Genomic DNA, 25,091 nt, shown 5'->3' with positions numbered 1-25,091 from the left:
CAGCCGGGAGCCTTGCCTGTTTTATCATGCTGTGGACTCTCCATGTTAGGTGATTCGCACTCTGTCATTGTGGTGAATGCCTCCTTCGAGTTGTTTAAACGTTGTCCCACATGGCGGAGCTTGTGACGCTCCTTCCGTGGATTGGCAACTTCTGCCATCTATCAATACACAGGAAGCTCGCCACAACTGAGTGCCCTACTGGGCATGGAAGCCCTGTAAACTGTCGTTATTAGTTCATAACTGAAGTTATGACCGTACCATCCGTAGCGCCAGTACCGCCCGAAGTGCCCTCCAGCGCGGATCTGTCTAGAATTACAGTGAATCTCTAGATGTTCACCTTCATGATTTCGCCGAGAAAGTTAAGTCAAGAATGATTCCTTCGCAGACTGGGGGCGGAAACATTAGCAGGGATCCAGTTTTTAAAACTACGAGCCCTGTTCTCGACGCAATTTTCAGGATACGTTTCTGTCTGGATTCTGGGAGCATATGTAAGGGTATATGGAAATTAGTGAAGAATTTTGCGCTAAGTGCTAATTGCTAAAGGCGGAAAATGCTGAGATTATCTAGAATCTCATTTGAATTGACGCATACTGGTAAAGTAGTTAGCACTTCAGAATTCGCGTTGTTGAATACATGCATCTTAGTTAGGTTTCTCTAACAACAGTTCCTGTCAAAGCTGAGAAGAAAAGGGAGCCTTCCTCATTCTATTGTTCTGTAAGTACATTTATCTGACTACACCGGAATACTGGACAAAGTCTTATCAACAATTTATAAGGGTATTGAAATTAAAGCCTGCTTCCACTTTCTGTTTGTTAATCTAGTAAGACAAAATAATAAGAATAGCGTTAGCAAAATTCAAATGATAAAAGGATCGTATTTACAAATCACTCTTAAAATCAAGTAAAAGAAATTCTACTCTGTGATATCAATCATCTCGAAGAAAGACTAATTGAACTAATTTCATCCAATTTTCGTCCGCTTCATAATCCCCCATTCAGTACCAATCAATACACAGAAAATATACAAATATCCTCGTATGACTGAATCACCCTTCAAATGCCTTCGCATCCGAGCATGCTTGTAATATAATAATTGATATTGTTCTGAGAGAAAAAACTGCGAATGTTACCGCAAAATGCGGGTAAATGTTTGACGTTTCAGTACCATAAGGAACCACCTTGCTCGCCTCCCTCTGTGCCTTCCTTTTCATATTTCCAAATCATACAATAATAATTTCAGTAAGGCCTCAATGCGAGGATTTCCTTAACGCAAAGTCCCGTCCGGATCCGGGATAATGTTGTTAATCTCCTCGTCTCCCGGGACCTCGACTCTTATCGATTAGGTACAGATGACTGCGCGTGGGAAAACACTTTTATTATTTCTGGCGAACGAAGGAGTTCTTTTCGTTCCTTATTTTGGTTTTAACAATAGCAATTATGACCATTGGAATGGAAATCGACAGGTACGTCTATTTCTCCCAGATGGAAGGTGTTTTCTTGAGCGGCATCTCTGACTTCGATAGGATAGTAATGGAATTAGCTATGAATTATTTCAGGACTGTGGTGTTGAGGAAGTAAAATATTATTTCAGGTGAGTGCTGAATACGCTTAAACGGGCAGCGACCGGAGATGAAATTTTCAGCGAATAAACAAGGAGTCAAAGGGTAGCCGAAATGTGAATTGACTTTAAGTAATCTTGTTTACTCAGGAGAAACGTTTTCCTGACCCGATGAGCCTTAGAATTCGGTAGGAATTCTGAGGGTGTTTGTAATTAAACATGAATTGTTGAATCTATGATTAACTCATGTTATGTTGTGTGGTAGCGTCCTATTTGAGTTAGGCGAATTAAGATAAAGATTTAATCTTTTTAGAAGCACATTTTCGACTCGATTCTGTTTTAGATTCCAAACTTTCATTCATACTAAGATAGCTTGTGTACATACAAGAGGATAATGCAATAGGTTTTCCGTCCTGCTGTACACCACCTTATAATTACACCCCTTCAGGAAGCGCCTATCTTCTGTCTACATAGGAACATATGCAATTTGCAGCTTCATATAAGGAGCAGTGTAAGTAGTTTTAATGCACATCAGTGGGAAAAGAGGTCTGTGCATACACTAAACTTTTAACTTATGGATGTCCTCTATTCCGGAGGCAGTGTAGCCCTTTCATACCTTTTTCACCATTAACACTACTGGAGAGATCTGGCCCCAGCCATCCAACTCTACCGCACATTATGAATGCTATTCGCTAAGTGTGCAAGGATGCAGTTTTAAAGCGTGTACACTGCCGCCGCCATTGCAATTTGTATAAAGGCGAATATGAGTAGAGTCAAGTATGTGTTGCATATTAAAGCACCACTGACTGATGCCACTCAGTTTTTTAAATGAAATTTCCTTTTGCTCTTTTCTGGAGCTCACATAGAAGAAGAGCGCCAGGAAACCGCTAGCGAAGAGCTCCTTTATTGGCTTTTTGCATTTCCATTAGATAATTGCGAGAAAGAAATAGTACAGAGAAAAAAGCACCCATCGAGTTCGGAAAAAAGGAGGAGAAGAAAAATGAAATTTGCTTGAGACCACTTCTGAGACGGTTAGTTTGCCTTGAATTGGGTTTGCAGTGAGAGGGCATGCCCACCCCTTGGCTGCCAAATGGATCCCGCTGCAGGGATGCGGAACGCTTTCAATTAATATGGCAATGCAAGTTGTATCAAATGCACAGATTTTCCCTTTGGCTGTATCTGGTTTAAATGGCGAGTTGAATTGGATCGTGTTCATGTAGACTGTGGATATTAGAATGCTTTTAATTAATGGAATACGCAAAGAGAATGTTCTGAAATAGAAAAGCTCTTTGAAGGAGATTTTTTTGAATGCGTAAATAGTTCCTGAATGCGTGTAATGATACATGAGAGAGTTGAATTCAAAGTGTTTTCAACACATGCAGGAGATAAAGAGCTAATAATCTGCTTTCCCATTTATTTATGCGACATGGCATCATCTGCCGTAAAGTGTTCAAAGCCATTCTAATTTCGTCCATTATTAAATTCTCTAATCAAAGTCCAAAGTTTTTAAGATCCCCGACAACGTCTGAGCAAAAAATGTAAGTATTCTTCATGAAGTCTAATTCCTCCAATTTCAAGTACTTTTCGAAAATTAGTAACCTTTTTTATTTGTCAAGTGGAATTACCTTTTCAAATGCTTATATCATTCATGGTGCCTTTTTTCTGAACAATGCCTACTTAAGGTATTACTTTCTGCTACTCTATTTGAACACCCGCCGTCAAGGATTTTTCACAAATCGGCCTTAAATTGTTGCAGTGAATCTGTGAGAGCCTACAGTAGAATTTGTAACAAAGGCGGTCAAATTTCTAATCGATATTTAAGGATATTATACTACATTGTGGCTTGAAGAACACCGTTGAATTTCAAGTTCAGCGTGTTATCGAATTCTATTTAATAGAAAGGTGATAATAATCTTTTAAGCCTTTTGTGATACCGATGGAGTTCTTTGGATTACATCACTTGCTTTGAATTGTTTCGCAAAGTTATTGAAATAATTCTGTTCTTGCTAATCTGTATAAAGGGTTGGGAGAAGATTTTCAGCTGTCATACGTCATTCTAAATTATATTTAGAAAGAAGAGTCTTCTCAGAGTCAGAGTAACTTGGATATATCCTGTTAATGCAGTTGTCTGTATTTCAAAATGCTGTTGGTTTAATGCATCGGAAGTATACGTTGGGGATGAATTGAAGATAAGCGATCCATCCCAAAGGAGATTCCGGTTCTTCACTGGTGACTCCCTAAGACTTCAACAGGCGCTAGTTCTTCATCCAAATCTTGAAAAACGTCACGTACGACGAACGTTCCCAACCCCAAGAACAAGGCTGGTCTTTCTTAGGAGTTCTATTCTTAAAAAACTCCGAAAAGTCCGACCTCATCGCACTTTGTCCAATGTTCACTTCGACGCCAATTTTGCTTACAACAAGCGTGCTTGAGTAGAAGCTTCCTAAAGTAGAAACTATCCCTCTCTGGCTTGTTTTTTTTTGTTTGGCTGCTCCTGTGGGGGGAGGGGGGTTCTGGTTGTAGAAATTTTGACTTGCTCGCAACTAACTAAGCTATCCACATCAGCCGTTACGTACCTTACCACGACGATCTGGCAAGCAGTTGCAAACGTATGTTAATAAATGCTCAGAATTAACCAACAAACACCTGACGCACCTTTGCCTAACCATGGGGACTGAGAGTGGTGGATTAAGGGGAGACTAAAGAGTTTGCGGTGTAAGTTAGCCTCACTACGGAGAACTGTAAATCTGGGTTTTACCTGTGCCAACTGCACGATATTCGTCGAAACTTACTAAATCTAATTTTGGTAATGTTTTCTGATTCTCTCATTTCCATGAATCTGTTTCGTAGAAGGTGCTAAGTGTGCCTCAAACAGAGAGGAAGCTGAAAGAAATCAGAAAAATGTGTGGTCAGCTGTATATTCTCTTCCTCAGTAGCTCAAAAATAGAGCAAGGTTTTTGAGTAACAAAGAAGATAAATACAACAAATGGGGTCTCCTTGGGACTACAAACAATAAACGTACCCCGATCTGTACCAGTAGTCAAAGAGCCTTGACAGAGCTTGCCAATCCCGTATTGAAGTTCGAAATAATTTTACATTTCTGAATGATTTTCGAGGCCAGGTGGTCCAGTTGGTCATTGGGGCGTAGAAGGAAATGACTGTCTTGAGTCTTGACTGGACATATCCCCAAACTAGGTGTATTTCCATAGAAAGAGAAACTTACCCATTCTGCATCGACTAGTCAGAATTGAGAGAACATTTCTTGTGTGAATGAACTGTCTATGGCCGCATCATACCTTATATTTTTGGTGCTCCAGTTGTATCGCGTGGCTTCACATCCACTAACGTTAATTCTGCGGTAATTAAACAAATCTGGGACATTCAGTTTAAGGGTTGTGCGGAGTACAATGGATCACTACGGTTTGAGTGCTCAGAGGCTGTGGCACTCTCCTAAAAACACCCATTCAATAAAAAATTGAGGAGAAAAATCCTAAGGATGGAATTGGCTAAATTATTTGAGATTAGTAATAGTAGTTGTAATTAGGAAAGGGGTATAAGGTTATGTTTTGAAGTTTGAAACTACCCGTCATAATTAGAGAGAAAAAAAGAATTATTAGAATTTTGGTTTGACTTTTAATATATTTTTATCGCATTTTATGGCAGATATGAAAAACAAGTTTAAGGTGAAAGAAACAGGTAAAATCGTAAACTGAAAGAGGAGACTGACGAAGAACATTAATAGTGATTGCTTCTAAACAAATGTTCTTCTTCTGCTTTAGTTTTTGTCCCGTTCGAGGTCGACTAGTCTGGACCAGGTTCAGTATTTCTTCGTAAAGTTACTCTTGGTGTGATCAAGAGAATCCTAAATCATTATTTAACATTATCAAATATTGGTTGGCCTTAACGTCTCCTTGCATTGGCTTGAATATTAAGGCTAAAGTTCACCAGGTGAGATGCTATGATCACCAAGCTATGTCTCTGATTCATAGCACCATTTTTGCCAGCTACGAAGCGGCATTCATTTTAACCAAAGACGACATCAGGCGAACGTTGCTGAGATAGATTTTCGACCCGTTGATGCATTGATTTTATAGGGCGCCAGTTGTGCAGCGCCATTCATCCGAGCAGTGCTGATACATGTGGCAACTACTACTGACTGTAGCTTTGCTATCTCTCAACTCCGTTGTTTCTGGTTCTTGCTCTATTAAAGGCCTAATCCGGATGTATTTTCAATTCGATTACCGCGAGATGCCATTCATTGTCTTTTATTGCTAGCCAACACCCAGAATCATAGAGATCGAGAGGGCAGACGATATTGCGATAAATTTAGACAGTGTATAGGGCCCTGAACGCCCTGCGTGACAGTGTCCATAACAAGAACAAAGAGGACTGGTGAGAGGGCGTTTCCTTGATGAACAGCAGCGGAGACATAAACTAGTTTCGATACATCAGGCCCCCTTCGAGCTTTACTTTTCATACTGGTGGATGCAATAATTACCTAAATCTCTACCGAGCTAAGGAGTACGGCACCCGTGTTGAAATGCAACACCACGCCGAGGCCCGAAAGTCTCTTCTCGCTTGAGCACAACCACAACTACCATGAAACTCCCACTAGGGAGACCAATCGCAAATAACCGAGCTGTACTGACATACACTGGGAGTTCACCCGAAATAAGAGAGTCCAGGGGCTTTCCCGGTTCCCATGGTACCAGTATACCCCTGGTAAGGTTTCGTGACCAATTTGCCACTTCAGATGAGTTCCCGTGCAGACCCGGGTCTGATCGCCCTAATTAGGCCTTTGGAGCATTCGCCTACTGCATCACGGCCGGCAAACCAAAGTGAGTACAGCGTCTCCCGGAGCCACCACTATGGAGGTTCTCCTCGGCCACTTGGCTTTGGTTCAGCCGACAGGGTTGCCGCCCAGTCTTCGTCACCACCACCTCTGAGCACCAGTTGCATTGGTGGGTGGAACTGCTCCAAATGTCCACAATTATTGTGGAAGTGGAGGATGATCAAATTCTTTAGTTGAAATCTGCTCAAAATATTCTGGCCATCTATCCGTCGCGGCTTGTCGGTCTGGCCATCTCGAGGGCAGACCGACAAGCCTCGGCGGCCGGTGAACAAAGTACTGTTTTTGCTATTAACGCAACAGAAGTATTCGATATCTTGTTGCGTTGGTGCCGACTTTTGAGAATTCGATACAGATTTCTCTCAACGTGCCGAGTGTTTCGTTTATCGTAAAGAGACTTGTTATGGATGGCTCGGGTAACATTGATGGCTGTCTTTGTTTCCTGATTGGTATTCTTGTAGATTGTTCGTCGTCATTTTATCGACGAGAAACTAAAACAAAACTGGTTGAGCCACCTATTATGTTCTTGCTTTATTAATTTAGGAACTGTGAATCTTGTCTATTTTACCATGTTTAGATCAGTGCTTTGAAATATTCGTTCCACGGTGAGCTGACAACAAAATAAAAGTCTTTATAGGGCCTACCAACTGCAGTTACATAGACGATATGGGCAGAGTAATTCTCTTGCTATTAAAGACGTTTCGGCTTGCTTGAAATTTTGAAATAAATGCATGTGCGGAGATGCATTCCAGGATTATAGAAGGCTTTTCATCATCTACCCGGCGTTGTTAAAACAGTACATGTATAATTTTCCTGCCCGAAATCGGATATTTCCAGGTATTGACTCTATATTACTGAGTTGAATATAAATTCCCACAAACCATCACATTACAAAGTGTGCTGATATTTGATCAAAACTCGAATTTCGACACCAACAAATGATAATGATTTTCATTAATTCTCTCTCTATGAAATGCAGTCCCCAATCATCGCCATCATCCGTTCTTCCTGACAAACAGTGGCACCCTCAAAATCCGGCGGTGATAGGTATTTAAAAAGCAATTTTCAGGGTTCACGCACTCTCCCTTATCTGATGTCGATGAGAACAGATACCGAGGCCGTACATGCCTCCTTTGTATACTGTTTGATAGGAAAGAAAAACCCATCAACAACACCAACAAGTTACCCCCGAGGCGGATAACACAATAAATTAGAGGGCTGATTTACTTCACCGTACACCAGTAGCGATGATCGGAATCTATTGTTGTGACACTAACACAACAATTACCCTCGGGGCGATCCGTCAGAGAAGGAGACCCTTAGAATAACAAGGAACAAAGGGATATCTCCCGATTATAACGATGGGTAGGAGAGTGGCAAAAAAACAGAATTACATAGAGCTGTTCTAGCACCGGGGCAATGAGGGTTAAAGAAGTTATAAAAGCAGCAATTGAAAGGTAGAACAGTGCATTGTAAGCACTGGAGAGAGGATGGATTTACGCATCATTAAATCTACAAGAGATCATCCCATACTGCTTTTTAGCTTATCACTCGGTTGGCCGATTCTTAATTTGTAATTTCACCACAATAGTGTGTTTTGTGTGGGTGAAGAAATATTTTGATCAGATAGTGCCACATTTGGTTTTTTCAAATTGATTTGAAATTAACGCTTGAGCGAATTCGTAAACATAAATTTATGGAACTATTTGAGGGAATCCAAATCAAACTATAGGAAACCACTCAAGAACGAGGAATGTATGGAGTTCTTACTGAAAATATTATTATTGGATTTCTGTGATTGATTTCCATACATGAAATGAAAACTTCATCAGATCTACCATAATTAATATATAAAAAGGTTTTTAAGGTTGAAGTAAAGTGCGACTTAGTAAAATACCGCATCCGTTTAAATGGCATGCCCCACACGAACCTCCATAAAGTGTCAACAAATTAACAACAATCAACTCCAACCTATCATTATAGTCGTTCCATGCTGTTGTCCCTATGAAAAACTCCTTCCCGTCGTTGTCGGAAAGAAAATTGTATGCTATTTGTACGTTTGTATGGTTTTAAACGTGTCATTCAACCCAACAATACAAGGGGGCAGAATTAACATTAAACCGATTATCCATTATACAGGATGTGTTTATAATGGGGACACACGTTACACTGATTTTCATGCCGACATGCTTGCATGGTGCATATGGTTTCGGATGTCCTGCGATATACAGTTCCCTATTGTCCCCTTGGAGTTCTGGTGTAAGCGTGAAAATATCCTGAAAGATTTAAGTCATATGCAATCAAAAATTATTATCGAGACACGTGACAATTGTATGGTTGGTAAATATTTGGAGGTGATGTCAAAACATCATTAACACAAAACCGAGAAGAATGGATTTTAATATGGTTGGTGGAAATGTTTGTGAAATATTTTGTTGACAAATCTCACGATTCCTCTCAAAGATGTGCTACGGCGGGTGCTTTGGGATTAATATTTTACGATGAAGTTACTTTCAGCAGAGTTATTATTCTGAATGGTCGATAGAGTGGCATGAACCCAGCACTACCTTTACTTAGATTTGGCAAATTTTTGTTGACAGTTTCCGTACACTTACTTACTGTTTAGTATAGCTGGTAGTGAAACACCAAACAACTCAACAACATATTAGCCTGAAATCATTGGTTTTCATCTCCCGGATTTCTCTTACTGCCATTATAAGGACGATTTTTGTAGCTGTACATGATATCGTACCTGATTATTTATATTTTTCGGAGTCTGCAACATACATAAACGGAAACCAGTTTTTTCTTCTTCGCTGTTATTAACAAAACTATGCTCTGATAGTTATCCAACAGAAGAATATCCAATTAAGTCCGCGGTTCAAATATCACTGATAGCAGAAAGATTTCTACCGTAACCTACCCACCCACCACCCAACTCACCTGTGAATAATACCTAAGCTAAATCAGAGTAATCATCAGAGCCGACAGCTAACCATAAAGGCGTTACGGTCTTGAACATGCTCTAATACTCTTTAAGGATAGGATTGTTGCTTCAACGTTTTTTATTATATTATATATGCATATATCTGTCCTTAGATGCATAGCTACTCATGTGAGAAGAATGGATCTAGAGATATCGGTTGATAGTGGCTACTGGCAGAGGAACGGGTGCGCTAGGTTAAATTGGTCTACCGCGCTACGAAAAGTAATGTCTGAAGTCTGGTTAGCATATCAAAATCGCTTCGTGCCTCTGTCGGTGTTCATGAAGGAAAGGACTTTTCGGTACTCCTCTTTGTTCTTGTAATGGACACTGCCACTCCGTATATCCAACACTCACTGCTCTACATACTGCAGCAGCATTGTATGTGCCATAGCCCAAACATGCCATAACGAAGCTGATCTCGAGAGACTTGTCTAAAACTAGAATAATTGCTTCACGCAGCATGGTCTGAGACTGAATCTAAATGATCTTGTCATGGACACTGTCACACGTTGCATCCAACCTCCAGCACCCTAAACATTCTATACAGATGGTGCTTTCTTAGCACCTCACAAGAAAGCTGACTTCGAGCAACTTGTCCAAAAGTGGAATAAACGCCTAGTGGAAAACGTAATGAATCTGACCCGAATGAAGCAAGCACTAGCTTTGTTAGTGACACCGCCCTGCAGAGAACTGAGCGACTTAATTATCTCGGATCAATACTTCCATGCAATTGTTGCAGTGGATGAAGTGACGATACGCAACTCGCGTTCTTTGTGATAGACGCATCAATGAACGTGTTAAATCCGAAATTTACCGCAGTGTTGCCCTTAATGGTTCTGCGTGCCGATCAACTATCAAAGAAAATTAGCGGCGACTGGCGGTAATGGAGAAAAAGATGTTGCGATGGATTAGCTTCATAGCATGCTATGATTACACTGCAAATGAGAACATCAACAACCAGTATGGGAATGCACCGATCGTGGAAAAATCGAGAGAGAGACATCTACCATTCACTTTAACTAGAAAAAGCCAGAACAATACAATGACGGCTTAATGCACTAAATGGCAGTTTGTGGGCCTCCCGACTCTAACAAGACCAATCTCATGATCGAGAAAAATGACGCGGTTAGTCTAGGCTAAAGAAGAAGAAGGAATTCTGTACTTAGACATATCTCAGAATGTTAGCCTGAAATCGCTGGTGCGATATTGAAAAATTTGGCAAAGCTCCATAATTGAATTCCATCTGTCCAAATATGAGAAAGCGCTTGCAGAGAACCTCTTTATCAAGGTATGGCCCAGGTATTTCAGATAATTTATTGGGCTAGAAGATGTTACTGAATTTCAATCAAGACCGCTTTCCGTTTACAAAGTTCAACTCATTTGTCTTCTCAACTCATGGAGCCAGGTTGCTATGCTGTTGGATGTCATCCTAGCTTTAAGCAAGCTAATTTGCAGTCTATATGTGTACACAAATTTGAGGTATCCCTAGCAAAATTTGTTCTTGTATGTTATATATAAGACGCTCAGTGCAAACATCCTTGTATAGTGAATGGTGATTCTTTTTGTGGCACCTGAAAGAAATAAAATGCGATAATTTTTTTTCTACTTTCGGTAAATTTAGAATAGTAATCTCTTGAAAATGGCTACATACAATTCGGTACTTTTTCGTTTCTTTCACTCACTCTTTGAAGCATACCTGGTATAAATAGGGAGATTTCCTCGTTAGTTTTAAGTTATGCGACGATATCAGATTTCATCATCATAATCAACTGCGTAACAACTTTTACACCAAAGTCCACCAATTCGATATCTCTAAACGCTGTCTGATGTCCGGGCCTACACCATCGCTCCATCTGGCGCATCTTCTTTTTCTACCATTGATATTACCTTTGTAGATTTTCCACAAATACCCATCTACTGAGCTCGTCGAAAATATGATGTGCGGGGGTTGTACTCAACAACGGCACTAAGGCTTTGATAGTACCAAGAACCGCTTGAACTTTATTTGTCACTAGAAATCGAATTGTCAATATTTATGTTTATACTCGTAGGCACGTTACGTTAGACTGGGAACGTTATTTTGAAAAAAATGGCGAATTTCAGGGCGTTCTTTTTGGCGTGTAATAATCCGTGGCAAAAAAAATCATCTTATGTAAAATCTAGAATTGATATTCGGTCAAGTACGATGTCAACAATTTGGTCTACAAACTGGTGTTTGATTTTATCAATAAATCCCGCGTGTGCCAATGTCTGAAATGATTTGACCAAATCTAGTATACTGCACCATATCTTCCTTCATTATTGATTGTTAATACGATCTGGTGAACTTGTCCTATTGTGTTGCATTGCTGCCTGAAACCGAACTGATGATATGATATTGCGTTTTATTGCTAATAGTTATTTGAAGAAGTTCGATAACAAAAAGGGGTTGACGGTTTCATATTCTCTTACCTACATTTACAAACACAACCTGAGTGGAAATTATCGGGGATGAAGAACCAGTTACTTGAGGCCTATGCTGGCTAAGCAAATTTTATATCAAGATTGAGGAGTCCTGAGTCCGCAAGGACCGGAGCAATTCCAATTTCTTGTAGCCCGGGGAATCTGTTGTAACATACCAGGTCTCTCAGATCTCTGGACTAAACAATTTGAAGGTTGTTGTTCTCTATGTGGTCCGATCCGTTATCAAGAGGTAGCTGACCCAGGACTCCCTCAATCCTTCCACAGCGAAACTTAACAGCTACCGCATCTACCGTACCTCATCGACAGACTCAGGAATGCTGGGGTCCTTCTTACATTTCAGTCCCTCACACGTCATTGACAAAATTTCACGTCTGCTTAATTCAGTGCGGGGGAGCCACTATAGAACCCAAAACATTAAGCTACGGAAAATTGTAAGCGCCGGCTGAAAAGAAAAGTCTATCAAACAGGATTAATCGTAAAATTGAACTGATAAAGTTTAATTTAGCCAGGAAATATTTGGTAACGCAAAATGATGGATATCCTGGCGAATAACAAAAAACGTAATCTACTATATATCATAGCCGTTTTTACTTTTTAATGTAGATTAAACAGCGGAGAAAACCAAGCGCCGTCGCTTCTCGCCTCTTCTCATGAAATATGAGTGAAAAGCGTATTTTTCAGGTTCAGTTTAGGCCTGATCCACAGTCGAAAAAGCATTTAGTGTTAAAACAAAAGAAGTTGATATTCTTGACAAAGATCATGAAGTACATAGAGAGTATTCCAACGAAGCTGATAGTTTTTGTTGAAGCGGCGTGTGGCGGAGGCAAATGGTAAAATTTCGTTTCGCTGCAACCGTTTTCGAGGAAAGTGCGTAGTATAGACAGACAGACCATGGATCGATTTTAATAAGGTTTTGTTTTACACAAAACCTTAAAGGGGCCGGGTAAATTTGTGATTGCAGTTCCGAGAGAGAGCGAAACAGGGCAAGCAGTAATCAAGGCTGTTTCTAACGAAGGAATTGAAGTCCGTTAAGAGTTGGTGAACACAGAACGCGGTTAGCCGTTCTGAATTTGAGTTAGAGTTCTGTAGGCTGGGCTTTTGCTGTTGCAAATCGCACTGCCGGCGGTCGGATCGTAGTGAAGTGAATCCATATTATAAATAACACAGAATCTAGTGCACCACACCGCGCTCCGTGTGCGACAGCTTTCAAGGAGGTTGAATTAAGGTTGAGTTGAAAGAGGAATGCAGTATAAAACCAAACATTTTGGAACTATAATTAGCGATGTCCATGAAGTTGTAGTGGGTACAGAGTTGTTTTCTACTTCCTCAGAGTTGTATTCTACTTCCTCATTCAATAACTCGTTCAACACTTCCTCCTTTAAACTTAAGTGTACGTGGAAATGGAATAGCAGCGTGAAGATCTGTTAAAATTAATGCTATCTTCGTCTGATTGTGCTCATAAAGCTCTGTAGCAGCTTGAAATTATAAGGTACTAAAGCGAATTACCGACAAGGGCGATGCCATGATGAGGAATCTCCAGCTTTGTTTTTGGCAACATTCTTGCTATGGCCAAAATCGTATGGGTCAGTTTTTCAGAGGCATCATCAGCACTTCCCTGAAATGCATCTTGAAGTCAATCATAACTTTCAGATGTTTGACTGCCATCCTCGAGATGACCGTACTAGGTGTGATCAGTTTTTTTTTTTTTTTTTTTTTTTTTTTTGCCCTTACGTTGGCACATTCTGGCTTTTTTGTTTGTGCGTTTTTGCGTGTGTTTAAAGGATTAGAAAAGAGCAGGAACAAGTGTGCATATATATATATATATACTCGAGTAGGATTAATTTGAAGGAAACAACGTCAACATTTTTTGATAAAATAAAAAGTTTCCTTACTTTTTGATCATCTGCATACTTCCGTTTTGATAGTGTTCTTCTTCCTGGCGCAGGAATACCTGTCCATTGCTATTTTCTCCGTCGGCTAGTTTAAATTTGAATCTTCCTGGTTATGACCGATATTTCGGTGGTTTTGTGTAACAAGCACGATCTAATTGAAATTTCTGGGATGGGATGTATGAGTGCCCTTCCTAATTAGACAAGCACCCAGGAACACTAATGTCAGCCGACATACTTCTAATTCTTTGCCAATTGACAGAATTAGATGTTTTTTCACATCCAATGTCGATCCGGCTAAGCACTTACCAGAGTTTATTAGGTCCCTTGTTAGATCCATAATGCTAGCATTCATGGTAGGGTGTATGCGCTAAAATCCATTCTATTCTTCCGCAGGATTATCGGCGTTTCCAATGATGGTAGAAGTCTTTTGTAGGTAGCTCTTTCCGTCATCGTTTTCCTTATTGTACACCAACAATCCACAACAAGACGATGTGGTATTTATTGAGTTTGAGTAACAGTAACGGTTCTACTTTAAGCAAAACCTGAGTCATTTTCATTTGTTTTGACACAAATAGGATGAAATCTTCCAATTAATATATTAATAATAATAATAATCGTTGGCACAACAATCCATATTGGATCAGGGCCTTGAAGTGTGTTAGAGCACTTCATTCCAGACCCTAACGGTACACTACAGTACACTGTAGGAGGCAATGTGGTCAGCATTACGCTCGCCCGAGATTATTACCCTGATTTGACTCAGGTACTCATTCACAGCTGAGTCGACTGGTATCCGACATCAAATCACAATACAAATCCCACTGCCGCCAGCGAGATTTGAACCGCGACCTTCCGTACGACAGCCTTGTGCTCTAACCACTCAGCTATTCGGACACACAATTAATATATTATTAATAAATATTTACAATATTGTGGAGACTTTGTGTCAAAGCAGCGAAGGATGAAACCAGAGGGCTCACTGTCACTTCAAAAACATAAGTGTGCGGACACTCTAAAATGCCATCTTCTCACGTGCTACATTGAGACAAAATTTTGAAAGGATTTATAGTACAAAGAGGGGGAAGGCTTACAAAGGATCCTTGATTGTCGCACGCAGAGGGTTCCGATAGGCCATGACGTTTTTTCTAAAATACTTCACTGCTGATATCTCGTTGCACTTTCGCCAAGCTATCGATTTTGACACTGCGTCGGCTTACGGACAAGACGGAAGGAACCATGCATAGGCCAGACATTAGAAAAAGGCCATACATTGTTGTGAAATCAACCACCATAGGATGACGCCTAGAATTGGCATGTATGTTGACAGTATTGCAGAGCAATAAAATTAGAGGATAAGTTTCCCAACTACAGTGCGTAGGCGTGGTTGATGCGCTATATCTCATGCAGGGATCATCGGTGACTTCTTTTAAAGTATAGGCAATGATCGATGTTTTTTGGAATTGATTGAAGTGCGTGGCAACCGTATTGCTGAAGTCACAAAGTAAATAGCATTCACTTACATTAATTATCAATTTATTTTGAAAGTATCATAGGGGTAGCGCATCGAGGTTTAATGAAAGGCTATTGTGTTCCAAAAGACAAATTGACAACAGGAATAAGTTTGAAGTCACTCGCATGGTGGGCAGGAAAAAGTGAATATCGAGCGTCTACCTTCAAATTTATTTTGCTCCTTCACAATGAGATTCAGTAAACAAAAACATAGTCGTATACTTCTCACACTTCATACCCCTCTGGGTAAATATAACGCAATCTTATTTGTATTGGCGGATTGTCGTCGATTCTTTTACATACATATTTCTCGCAAATTCTCCTTGTCAGTAACTAAAGGTATTGCGCACCCATTGAACTGGTCCTCATTTTGAATTTTGCATTATTTGACGAATATGTTAGATTCCTTTTATCCTTGCAGGTACTAGTAACGGCTCGTTTGAAATACGCTTAACGCCTAGGCTACAGCCCTAGCCAAATTTAAAAAATTAAGTACAGGGTATTAAAGTGTTGGTGCCATGAAATTTAAATTGGCTACCATTCGAACTTCCTGGTTCGTGCCTTCATGGCTGGAGTTGGAAAAACCAGATGATGGTATTCTCCGTCCTGTCAGCTAATAGGTCAGGTTGCATAGTAGAATGAAAAATTACTCTTGAACCTTAAAAACAAACCGAATCCATGAGCCTCCAATAATATAATCGTCATATAATCTCTTTCGTCTGCATATCTTATACAAAGCTTCATTACTAAAAATGTTTTTGTAAGACAGAATTATTTGTAAGACCTCGACTCTCTTGAGCCCGCTTCCTCCTGGCAATGGAGTCGTGATGTGCCTTTTATTTTCCCTGTTGCAATACTGTACAACTTAAATGATTCTACTTGCATTTTCTTCTTTCTGCTCCACTTGAAGTGCTCGTTTTATAATTGTCTTTTTTAGTATTGGGTAAAAGTATTATGCACCCTTTGATGTTGAAAAGTCGAAACTATAATTCTCCCAGGAGAAAATATTAGAAGGAAGAAAACCTTTTAGTGCTGCATCGCCTTGGCTGAGTTGAATGTATGTACCTCATGCACATCACCAACCCGCCCGCCTGCACTCTGGCACGGAATAGTATATCCTCGTATGTAGATATACAGATATTACAGAAAATAGAAGGAATAATAATTGTTCAGCTCGTTGCTTCAGAGGCAGAATAACAATTTTTTATATTGCAAGGCCCTTTGAACAGTGTTTCTATTTCAAAGTTCTCGTCGAAATGCATCACTAGGAGTATTCCATTATTGAAAGGCCCCTCTCTTTCTCTGGCCTTTATTTTCTTTGTTCCTTGTTTGTTCGAAAGCCGTAAAGGAAAGGAAAGCCTGCAACCAAAATGAAACCTCTCGAGATAAATGGTGGTGAAAAAGACTGTGACATAGTCGCAATAAAAAAAGGAATTTTTAAGACTTTGTAATTGTAGTATGATCCTATGTCTGTACATTAGTGCAGAGTAATGCAAAATATTTGTCAACTGAGTTTTCAGTCTATCTAACAAGGTCTTTTGTTTCTGTTACAGGTGAAAATATGGTTTCAGAATCATAGATATAAGTGCAAGCGACAAGCTAAGGAAAAAGCGATGGCAGAACAAAATCAACAGAATCAGGTACTGTCAATTTTATTCCTTTGTTCAAAATTATATCGTTTTGTGATTTCTAGAGCATGTCAATAAATGAACTGATAATCATGAAAATTATCCCGGTGATAACGATTGCATTTCCTATTTTTCTTTTATTCCAGTCAGCCAGTTCACCGCGTCGAGTGGCCGTACCGGTTTTAGTAAAAGACGGAAAGCCATGTTCTGGTAGTTCGAATTCATCACAGCAACAACAGCAGCAACAGCAACAAATAAGCAGTGGAAACACGACAGTATCCAGTGGCAATAATGTGATAACAGGTGATGCACCCCACACTCACTCCCCGGACACTTCATCCACGCTCCTGTCTAGCTACAATGGGGCCGGGCAGCATCCTCAAATGCTCCAGCAACCATGCAATAATTCTCTAATGTCCAATAGTTTAGCGATGGCCTATAGAAATCAAAATAATTTTATGGGGAACAGTCACCAGCAGCAATGTGGTACGTATCTACCGCTCCAGGGGCGGGCCTGGTAATAAATGCTTGAATTCGGGTTTTTTGTTGGAAATGAGTAAGCATAAATAATGATAAAGAAATGAACTAAGTAAATGAAAAAAGAAATTTGTTGCCATGTGATATGATATATTAAATAGGGGAAATTACATTTATTCCGAGATTTATATTTTACCTTTCAATGGAGTGGAAACTCAGATCATGCTTTCCGGGAGTTTCTAAAAAAATCCTCTCTGCAGAACCAAGATTTTCCTTTGCTGATAACTTTCACAGAGTCGTGAGATGAACCCGGTTTGTGCTTGCAGTTTACTATTTTCCATCCTTCGTGGTGCTAAGACATTGATAACTATTAACTCATTGAATTTTCGGCTGATGATCATGATTTCAGATCGCTTGCGTTACTTTTTGACAACTAGATGAATATTTCACCAGCCTATGTTCGCAGTTCAATATACAAATTAAATTCTGTAAAATCGCTTTTTCATTACATCCTAGTTATTGGTTCTACCATGTAAGCATAACAAAAGCACTTCATCGTATTTAAAAGTTGATTGCCTAACGACAGAGTTTTTAAATAGGCCATAATTCAATTGCATTCAAATATATATGTAATACAAGTTTCAATAAATTGATGCTCAGTGCCAATTATCTCCACTCAACAATGTCAAATTTTGGTTCCCACAAAACTTTATTTATTAAAATCTAATTTATTTCCCATGGATACACCCTAATTGCATTAGAGGCAAAACTTAATTAAAAACTATTTTATTTTATAAATTGAATAAAAATCCGATTTCATAGACGCATTTCCAAACGAATAAATACTCTACCACAACAGAATATGATTTCAAATAAAAATTAAAATATTGTATAGAAAGTGAACTAATCGGAACACGTTTAAAAAAATTTGTAAATTGTAAATATAAATAAAAACCCAATAAAACAATTATTGCAAAACGAGAATTAGTTATAATATTTAACATTAAATAATTAGTGTATAGTAAAATCAAGGTGTTAATTCTCAAGCAGAAAAATGGAAGAACTAATACAATAAAACGAGGGCTTTTACGAAACATGTTTTTATTAAGCAGGGTATTTTAGTAAGAACATTATGTAAATCTAGACCAGTTTTAAAAAATCTAGCAGATAAGTAAGTAGAACATGAAAGATTGAATGTTTTCAAAACAAGGGGACTATGGATAAAATGCAACCATCGAACATTTAGTTTTTTTATTTATATTCAACGTTTGCTTTAAACCTTTTCTATTTCAGTTAATTTAATCTAGTAAAACGTAATATTCAAATAAAACCTAACTTTTTGTAAAACTTAAAATTGATCAAATAGAAAATACCATAAAACCCAAAAGATTGCAACGGAATTTGTAAAATGGAAACATAAACACAGAATACTACCAAGTAATAGACAAAGCAAATTGAAGAAATTAATTGAAATTAAAATAATAAAAGGAGCTGAAATTTGAAACAACATTTGTATTTTGTTGTTTTATGTACATCTATGTAAAACAAGCAACAAACACAAGTAATGAATCTAGAAGGAGAATATTTAATATTGTAATAAGCTAGGGTCTTTTAGTATTGCTATAAATAAGACTATAAATAATAATTCAATGTAGAAAAAAATGATAAAATGGAGGAATGAATTTTAAGGAGGAAAGCAAAAAGGTTATTCCAAAATCTGATTACTTACGAAAATAAAAGAAGTCAGATGTAAAATTTATATATATGCAAAAGAATAAACATTATAAGAAAGTAATTAACACAATAGTGTCATTTGAAAGATTAATTAATTAGAGTAATGTTGACATTTGCAGAGAACCGAGATGATCGGTTAGCTTTTTGTGGAAACAGAGTAAAGCTGTTTTTCGGAAATCAAAATTTTCATTGACAATTTCAGACCGAATTATTGGCCAGTGGAAGAATTTTCCATCTTTACATAGAAGAAAGTGCCAAGCATCTCGATGCAATAAACGAAGGGATTGAGCGCAAGCCTCTCGATTTCGTTGCTCCAACCCATTTTTTTTTTATTTTTCCACTAAAGCAGGTTTCTTATTTGTGCAGCATTAATTATAGATTTAACAAAACTACAATTCGGAAAAAGAGTCTATGTGAACCTCCTGGACCAGCAAGGAGGCGAGAGTAAACATACAAATAAAGTTATAAGAGGGTTTTACAATAAAGCAGTTTTCCAGCCCGCATCCCAACATCAAAAGCGGTTCTTGGCAACTTTAAGTGAAAATATGGAAGAAGTAAATAAAAGTAGATATAAACAAATCGGAAACTGGAAGCTTGTCGCCTCAAGTGTGAAAGGTTTTGTTGATTTTTATGTAAGAATATTTGGGTATACTGTGCTTCCATTTATATGTAGCTCGTACTTTTTTACCTACTGTACCTTTCTTCATAATAGTAGAATTTTTACCAAACTTTCCAGTATGAAGCCCCATATTAAAACTTATTTTACTACAGGTAATTCTTGGAATTTTCAATTTTCATTTACTGCAGTGAGCCCTTTTATAGTTTTACACATAGGTTTTGTTTCAATTACGGGAGTGAAATTACATATTACCAAAGGTTTTGTTTTTTTTTTGTTTAGTGCGTTTCTAGTGAAAATAGCATTGCGATCATTAACACATTAGATTTGAAACGATTTGATGTAGTAGTGTCCTTTATTTGTAATGACATCGAAGAAAAGAGCTAGCTTCGACACTGAATTAGAGCTAAAATCATTTTCAAAGTAGAACTCGGTGAAGCTAACGAAAATGTGACGAAGGAATTTCCGATTTCCCATTCAACAAACCCTACCATTTGGAGGGCAAAAGAAAACATAACGAAAGGACTTGATGAAGCTAGGAAACGCTGTGGACGGTTGGCGGCAAATAGTCCGGTAAGGAGGAAAGGAGAAAAGTGTACCGATAGGTAAAAGAACGGCTGGGGCAATTATGAGGGGAGCAAAGAAGAACCTGCTAGTTATTGGAATATATAAGAGCCTCCGATGCTTCAAAAACATTAGGTTACTTCCGGTATAATATGAGAGTAACCGCAGCGCTTCGATGACCTCTATTCTTTTTGAAAAATATATTCGAAACTGTGATCGAACACTAGAAAAAACAAGTCGGGAACCGAAAGCTTGGCGCTTCAGGTATGGAAGGTTTTGTTTGCTTCTTCTGTGAGTATATTTGAGTGCACAACTATCCCATTTGTACGTAGCCCGTCACGTATATATATTTAGCATATCAGAATATTCACTTTAGTGTGATATTGATATTTAGTTGCAGTAAATTTACACGTTAAAGTCAACTTTGAGCTACTGTAACTTTGTTAGTAATAGTATGATTTTGATCAAACTTGGAGATAACAGGCTTCATATTACATTCTATACTACTACAAACGCAGACAGACAGACGTTGAACCGATTTTAATAAGGTTTTGTTTTGCAAACAAAACCTTAAAAACAGGGAAAAGCCTTACCGTTAAAAAACCGTGTCAAGAACTGCGGAACTACTCACGCAATGTACGTTGCGCAGTTACTCCTGGAGAAACATGGTGAGAAGCATCGCCCTCGCCTGGATCTAGAGAAGGCGTTTGGGCGTGTGCCACACACTCATTTGATTACTCTGCGGCAAAACCTAGTGCTAGAAAAACGGGCGGCGGGTTCATTTGCTCTACCACGATCCCAAAGTAAAGTTGGAAGTGTGGCGGGTATATAAAAATCGCCTCGATCGTGAAAAAATTGGGAGAGAGTCGTCGAGGGTATGGACATGTAAATCGCGCTAACGAGAATCAACTTGCAAAAATTGGTCCGAGTATTGAAGTGGATGGGAAACAATTAAAAGGGTGGCCGAAACAACGATGGCTTGATACGCTAAAAGATGATTTAAAAGCCTCACACTCCATCCAGATTAAGGTATTGACCAAGCAAAATGGCCAAACCGCCGACCCCAGGGAATAACTGAATTCTAAATATAATCAACGTCAATATGCTCGTTAACTTGCTTCATTCTATTTTGTTAATTTCTAATGCTCGATCAAATGTGGATTTTTGCGCCAACGATTAGTATTATTATTAAACTAGGCCAAAGTGGTTTGTTTGAGGATTGATGGAGTCCTAAATCTATAGCACTTTCGGACAAGCTGTTGACTTAGCAAAGCTGAGGCAACGTATGATAAATTGCCTCTGTCTTGGATGAAACCAGGAATCGTCTTATATCAAAACTTGGGAGTTTAGCAAAAGAAAGATGGTTCGTGGGCCCAAAAAGAAGGTGAGAGTTTCTTCCCATTTGGTCCAGTCATATGGATGCGGACTTAGGACTCCTCAATTCTAAAACAAATAAAAAATAACACCTTTAGCATGGCAGTTGGGCACTGTTTATTGTTCACCATTGTAGTGAAAAGTTTCCTTGACCATTACCGATACGAACTCCAAAATAAATGTAAATTTAAGAAAACTATTAGGTCACTCGATTGCGGACTGCCAAGAAAATTCTACAAAAAATTCTCAAAGAAAAGCATCATTCCGGTTTTCTTCCAGCTAGCGAGGTGCGAATGGATAATCTCCTGTTCTACTTTATCTTCGTTTGAATTGGGTCGGTAGACATATCATTCCAACCAATCTGATAAAAGGCCATTTCCCAACTACCCGTTTCCCCCAAGTGATATTTTAGGGTAATTTCGCATACAACTCATCACACCCAGTTAACTTTCCCATCTGCTAACTGCTTGATAACGATAACAAACAATTTGGAATATCTGAGTGAAATTATGCGATGTTTCCAACGATTAATTATCTAAAATGATAAAAAACTTGTTGTTTCGTTGGTGTGGATATTTATTGTTGCAAAAACCGAAATTTCGGGAACCACTTGTTCCCTTCATCAGTGCTAACAAGTTTGAAATATGTATCTAGGTATACAAGGTTTTATGTGTTTCTTATATAAAAACATTCAACATTTGAGTGGACATTTATCCCATTTGCACTTAGCACGTAATGCGCTTTCACGTGCTACTGACATTCAAAGTCTTTGAAATCGCCGTGAGGCGACAACTTTTACTTATTACAATTTCGTTAGTAATAATGCGATGTCCATCAAACTTGGTAACATGGTTTGCGCGATAGCCTATATTCATGATTCTTGGATGAACTTAACGGGGGTTTTGCAGTGAATTACTAAAGATTATAGTAGTATACTATATATAGTAGCAGCTTCTTGACTTTTTTTTCAGATTTTTTGGTTGAGTAGGTTCGGAAAATGCATGTGGGAAGAAATTACCACTTCTCAGTCCCCGGTCAGACACCTTGTGCATTAAATGCCTGAACTGAGACCTCCTATCATTTACAGACCCCTTCATATTCGGTGAAGAACATTTTACGTCCCCTTTTACTTTTTGGTGTCAATTGGTATAGCCGTTTCTGAGTAAAATTCGTGTGACAGACAGTAAACCGATTTTAATAAGGTTACACAAAAAGTTTAAAACGGAGAATTTACCCCATTGATAGGATAACTGGAAAGGAAGGAAAATGTTAATTTTATTTAGGAATGCTGATATGGAGTACAGGAGATAGAAATTTGGGATAAAGAAATCAAGAAGATCTTAGGCTTAGGAAGTAGAAAGAACTGTAATTCCCAGCACTGAGTCCTTACATTTTCGGTATGTTGTACAATTGCTCAATATGTCTATCCAGACGGTTTCCTTCTTGTGAAGATGAGGTTCGTCTATCGCCTTGAATTCAAATTCCTCCGGTGAAAATTCTTGCGAATTCCAGTTCTACTATTATGGCTTATGACTTTATTAATAAATGCGAAATGTATTAATGAATAGCTTACGAGAAGGACGAAAAAGGGAAAAATCAACAAAAATTCTCTCATCACGTAACATTTAACATATTTGGCGAATGAATTAAGTGGCCGTAAAAAATATTAATCACATCTAAAGTTTTATCAACACTTCTTCATCTTTTGGTCAATGTTTCGGATTTTAAGAAAAAATCCAGAATATTTTATTTCTCCTATTTATTTTGGAAATCAGGACTCGTTGGAAGGCATTTATGAAGCTGAGGGGTCCCAATTTTTTGAAGTAGCCTCCTGGCAGTGTATATGCCATCAGCCATTTACCGTTGTCTTCCTCTTCTCGAATTTTCAAGTAAAATTCCCTAGAATATAAAAACATTATCAGGCTTTCTAGGTATTTGTTAAATAGCCAGCGTATTGTATGGAGTAAGTAGACATCAAGAGGTGCTTGTTGTGTTGCCAGGAAATTATTAAACGTTGGATTCACCGCAATGTAATTGGGGGCTTCTCGCGGCGGTTGATGATAATCTCGCAATAAAATGGATAAAATGCAGAGACAGAAATCAGATTTCTAGCTATGGACTGAGCTCCTTTACATTCGGAGTTCGAGGGAGGGATTAGACGAATTTGCGCTGTACCGTTCAGAATGTGTACATATCGTTGCTCTTCACCTCTTGATGGGGTATAACGCGTCAGCCGCACATACGCACCATCGCGGTTACCCGAAATGCGCTTCAGCTCCCCCCTCCGATTTCCTAGGGCGCTCGCAGTCGTCCTTTACTGTCCTACGCCAAGTGCCCTTGGGACGATCCACTCGTCGGGTATTCTGTTAGAGTAGATTCCACTGCATGGCATGTGACTTACCCACTGCCACTTCTGTCCTCCTACCACATCACATACCAGTGCCAAGCCTGTACACCGACCAAGTTCTTCGTTAAAAATAGTATCAGTCGAGCGTACTCCGATGATACGACGCAAACAGGTATTGACGAAAGCTTGGAAATTTTGAGTAACAGATCAGTTTCCATATGCTACTCCTATATAGCATCACGAAAGAACTCTAGCATAGAATAGTCTCAACTTGATCTAAGTGTTAAGTTAACTGCATTTCCAGATTTTAAACAGGCAGCGAAAGCGTATCTAGCGCTGTTAATGCGTCTAGCAACATCTAGTTCAGTGTCGCCATCGACAGAAACCACGCTTTCTAGATATACAAATTGATCGATGCCTTCGATCCTCTGCCTATTAATGCAGATAGAGAGAGTGCGATGACCCGTCAGCCTGAGGACCTTGGTTTTGTTGGAGTTTACCTTCAGTCCAAATCTACTTGCCTCTTTTTCCAAATCGGGAGCTATTTAGTAAAGGTCCACGACTCGGTGAGGGAGAAAACAGATGGCATCAGGGTAGTTGGGGTATTTGAGGAAAGATGTCATAATCCATTGAATTCTTCCACGTTATCCGAACAAGGAAGCGTAGAGAACGTTATCGATAACTAGAAGAAATAATATCGGTGGCAGCATGCAACCCTGGTGGACTCTTCTTTGGATGTCAAAATCCTCCGAGATTTTACCTCGGTGGAGCACGTAACATTTTGCGCCATCATAAGTCGCTCTGATAATGGCTGTTTGTTTTTCTGGAATGCTCCTCCTGCGTAGAGCACTCCATGTCTGATAGGGTGTTGATGTGGTCAATGTAGGAGGATCCTGAGCGGAAAAAAGATTATCGATCAACTTTTGAAATTTTCTTTGATGCGTTGCAGCATTGTTTCAGCTATTATCTTTGCAATGACAGGGAACACGCAGACACCTCTCCAATTGTCAAACTCAAAACGTGTTTCCTTTTTTGGAATCTTAACGATCATCCCCTCCTTCCACTCTCTTGGAAAGTTGTCGGATTCCCAAGATT

General features: G+C 39.0%; 1 protein-coding gene across 3 annotated transcripts in view; it reads left to right on the top strand.

The window, feature by feature from the left end:
* The window catches only part of LOC119658275 (homeobox protein Nkx-2.1), a 121,036-nt gene extending 101,876 nt beyond the window's left edge, over window positions 1-19,160 (top strand). For 2 of the 3 annotated variants that reach the window (XM_038065567.1, XM_038065566.1), the window contains exons 6-7: window positions 16,810-16,896; window positions 17,031-17,405. In XM_038065567.1, coding sequence (XP_037921495.1) covers window positions 16,810-16,896; window positions 17,031-17,405 — 462 coding nt within the window. Of the gene's footprint in view, window positions 1-16,809; window positions 16,897-17,030 lie in introns of all 3 variants that reach the window. The other variant, XM_038065568.1, reaches the window with a different exon arrangement.
* Window positions 19,161-25,091: the final 5,931 nt, after the last annotated feature.

This window comes from Hermetia illucens, chromosome 5, assembly GCF_905115235.1.
Source record: "Hermetia illucens chromosome 5, iHerIll2.2.curated.20191125, whole genome shotgun sequence".
In the NCBI taxonomy this organism is placed as follows: domain Eukaryota; kingdom Metazoa; phylum Arthropoda; class Insecta; order Diptera; family Stratiomyidae; genus Hermetia; species Hermetia illucens.
Note: the sequence above shows the minus strand (reverse complement) of the source record. Positions and strands in the feature narration are given on the sequence as shown.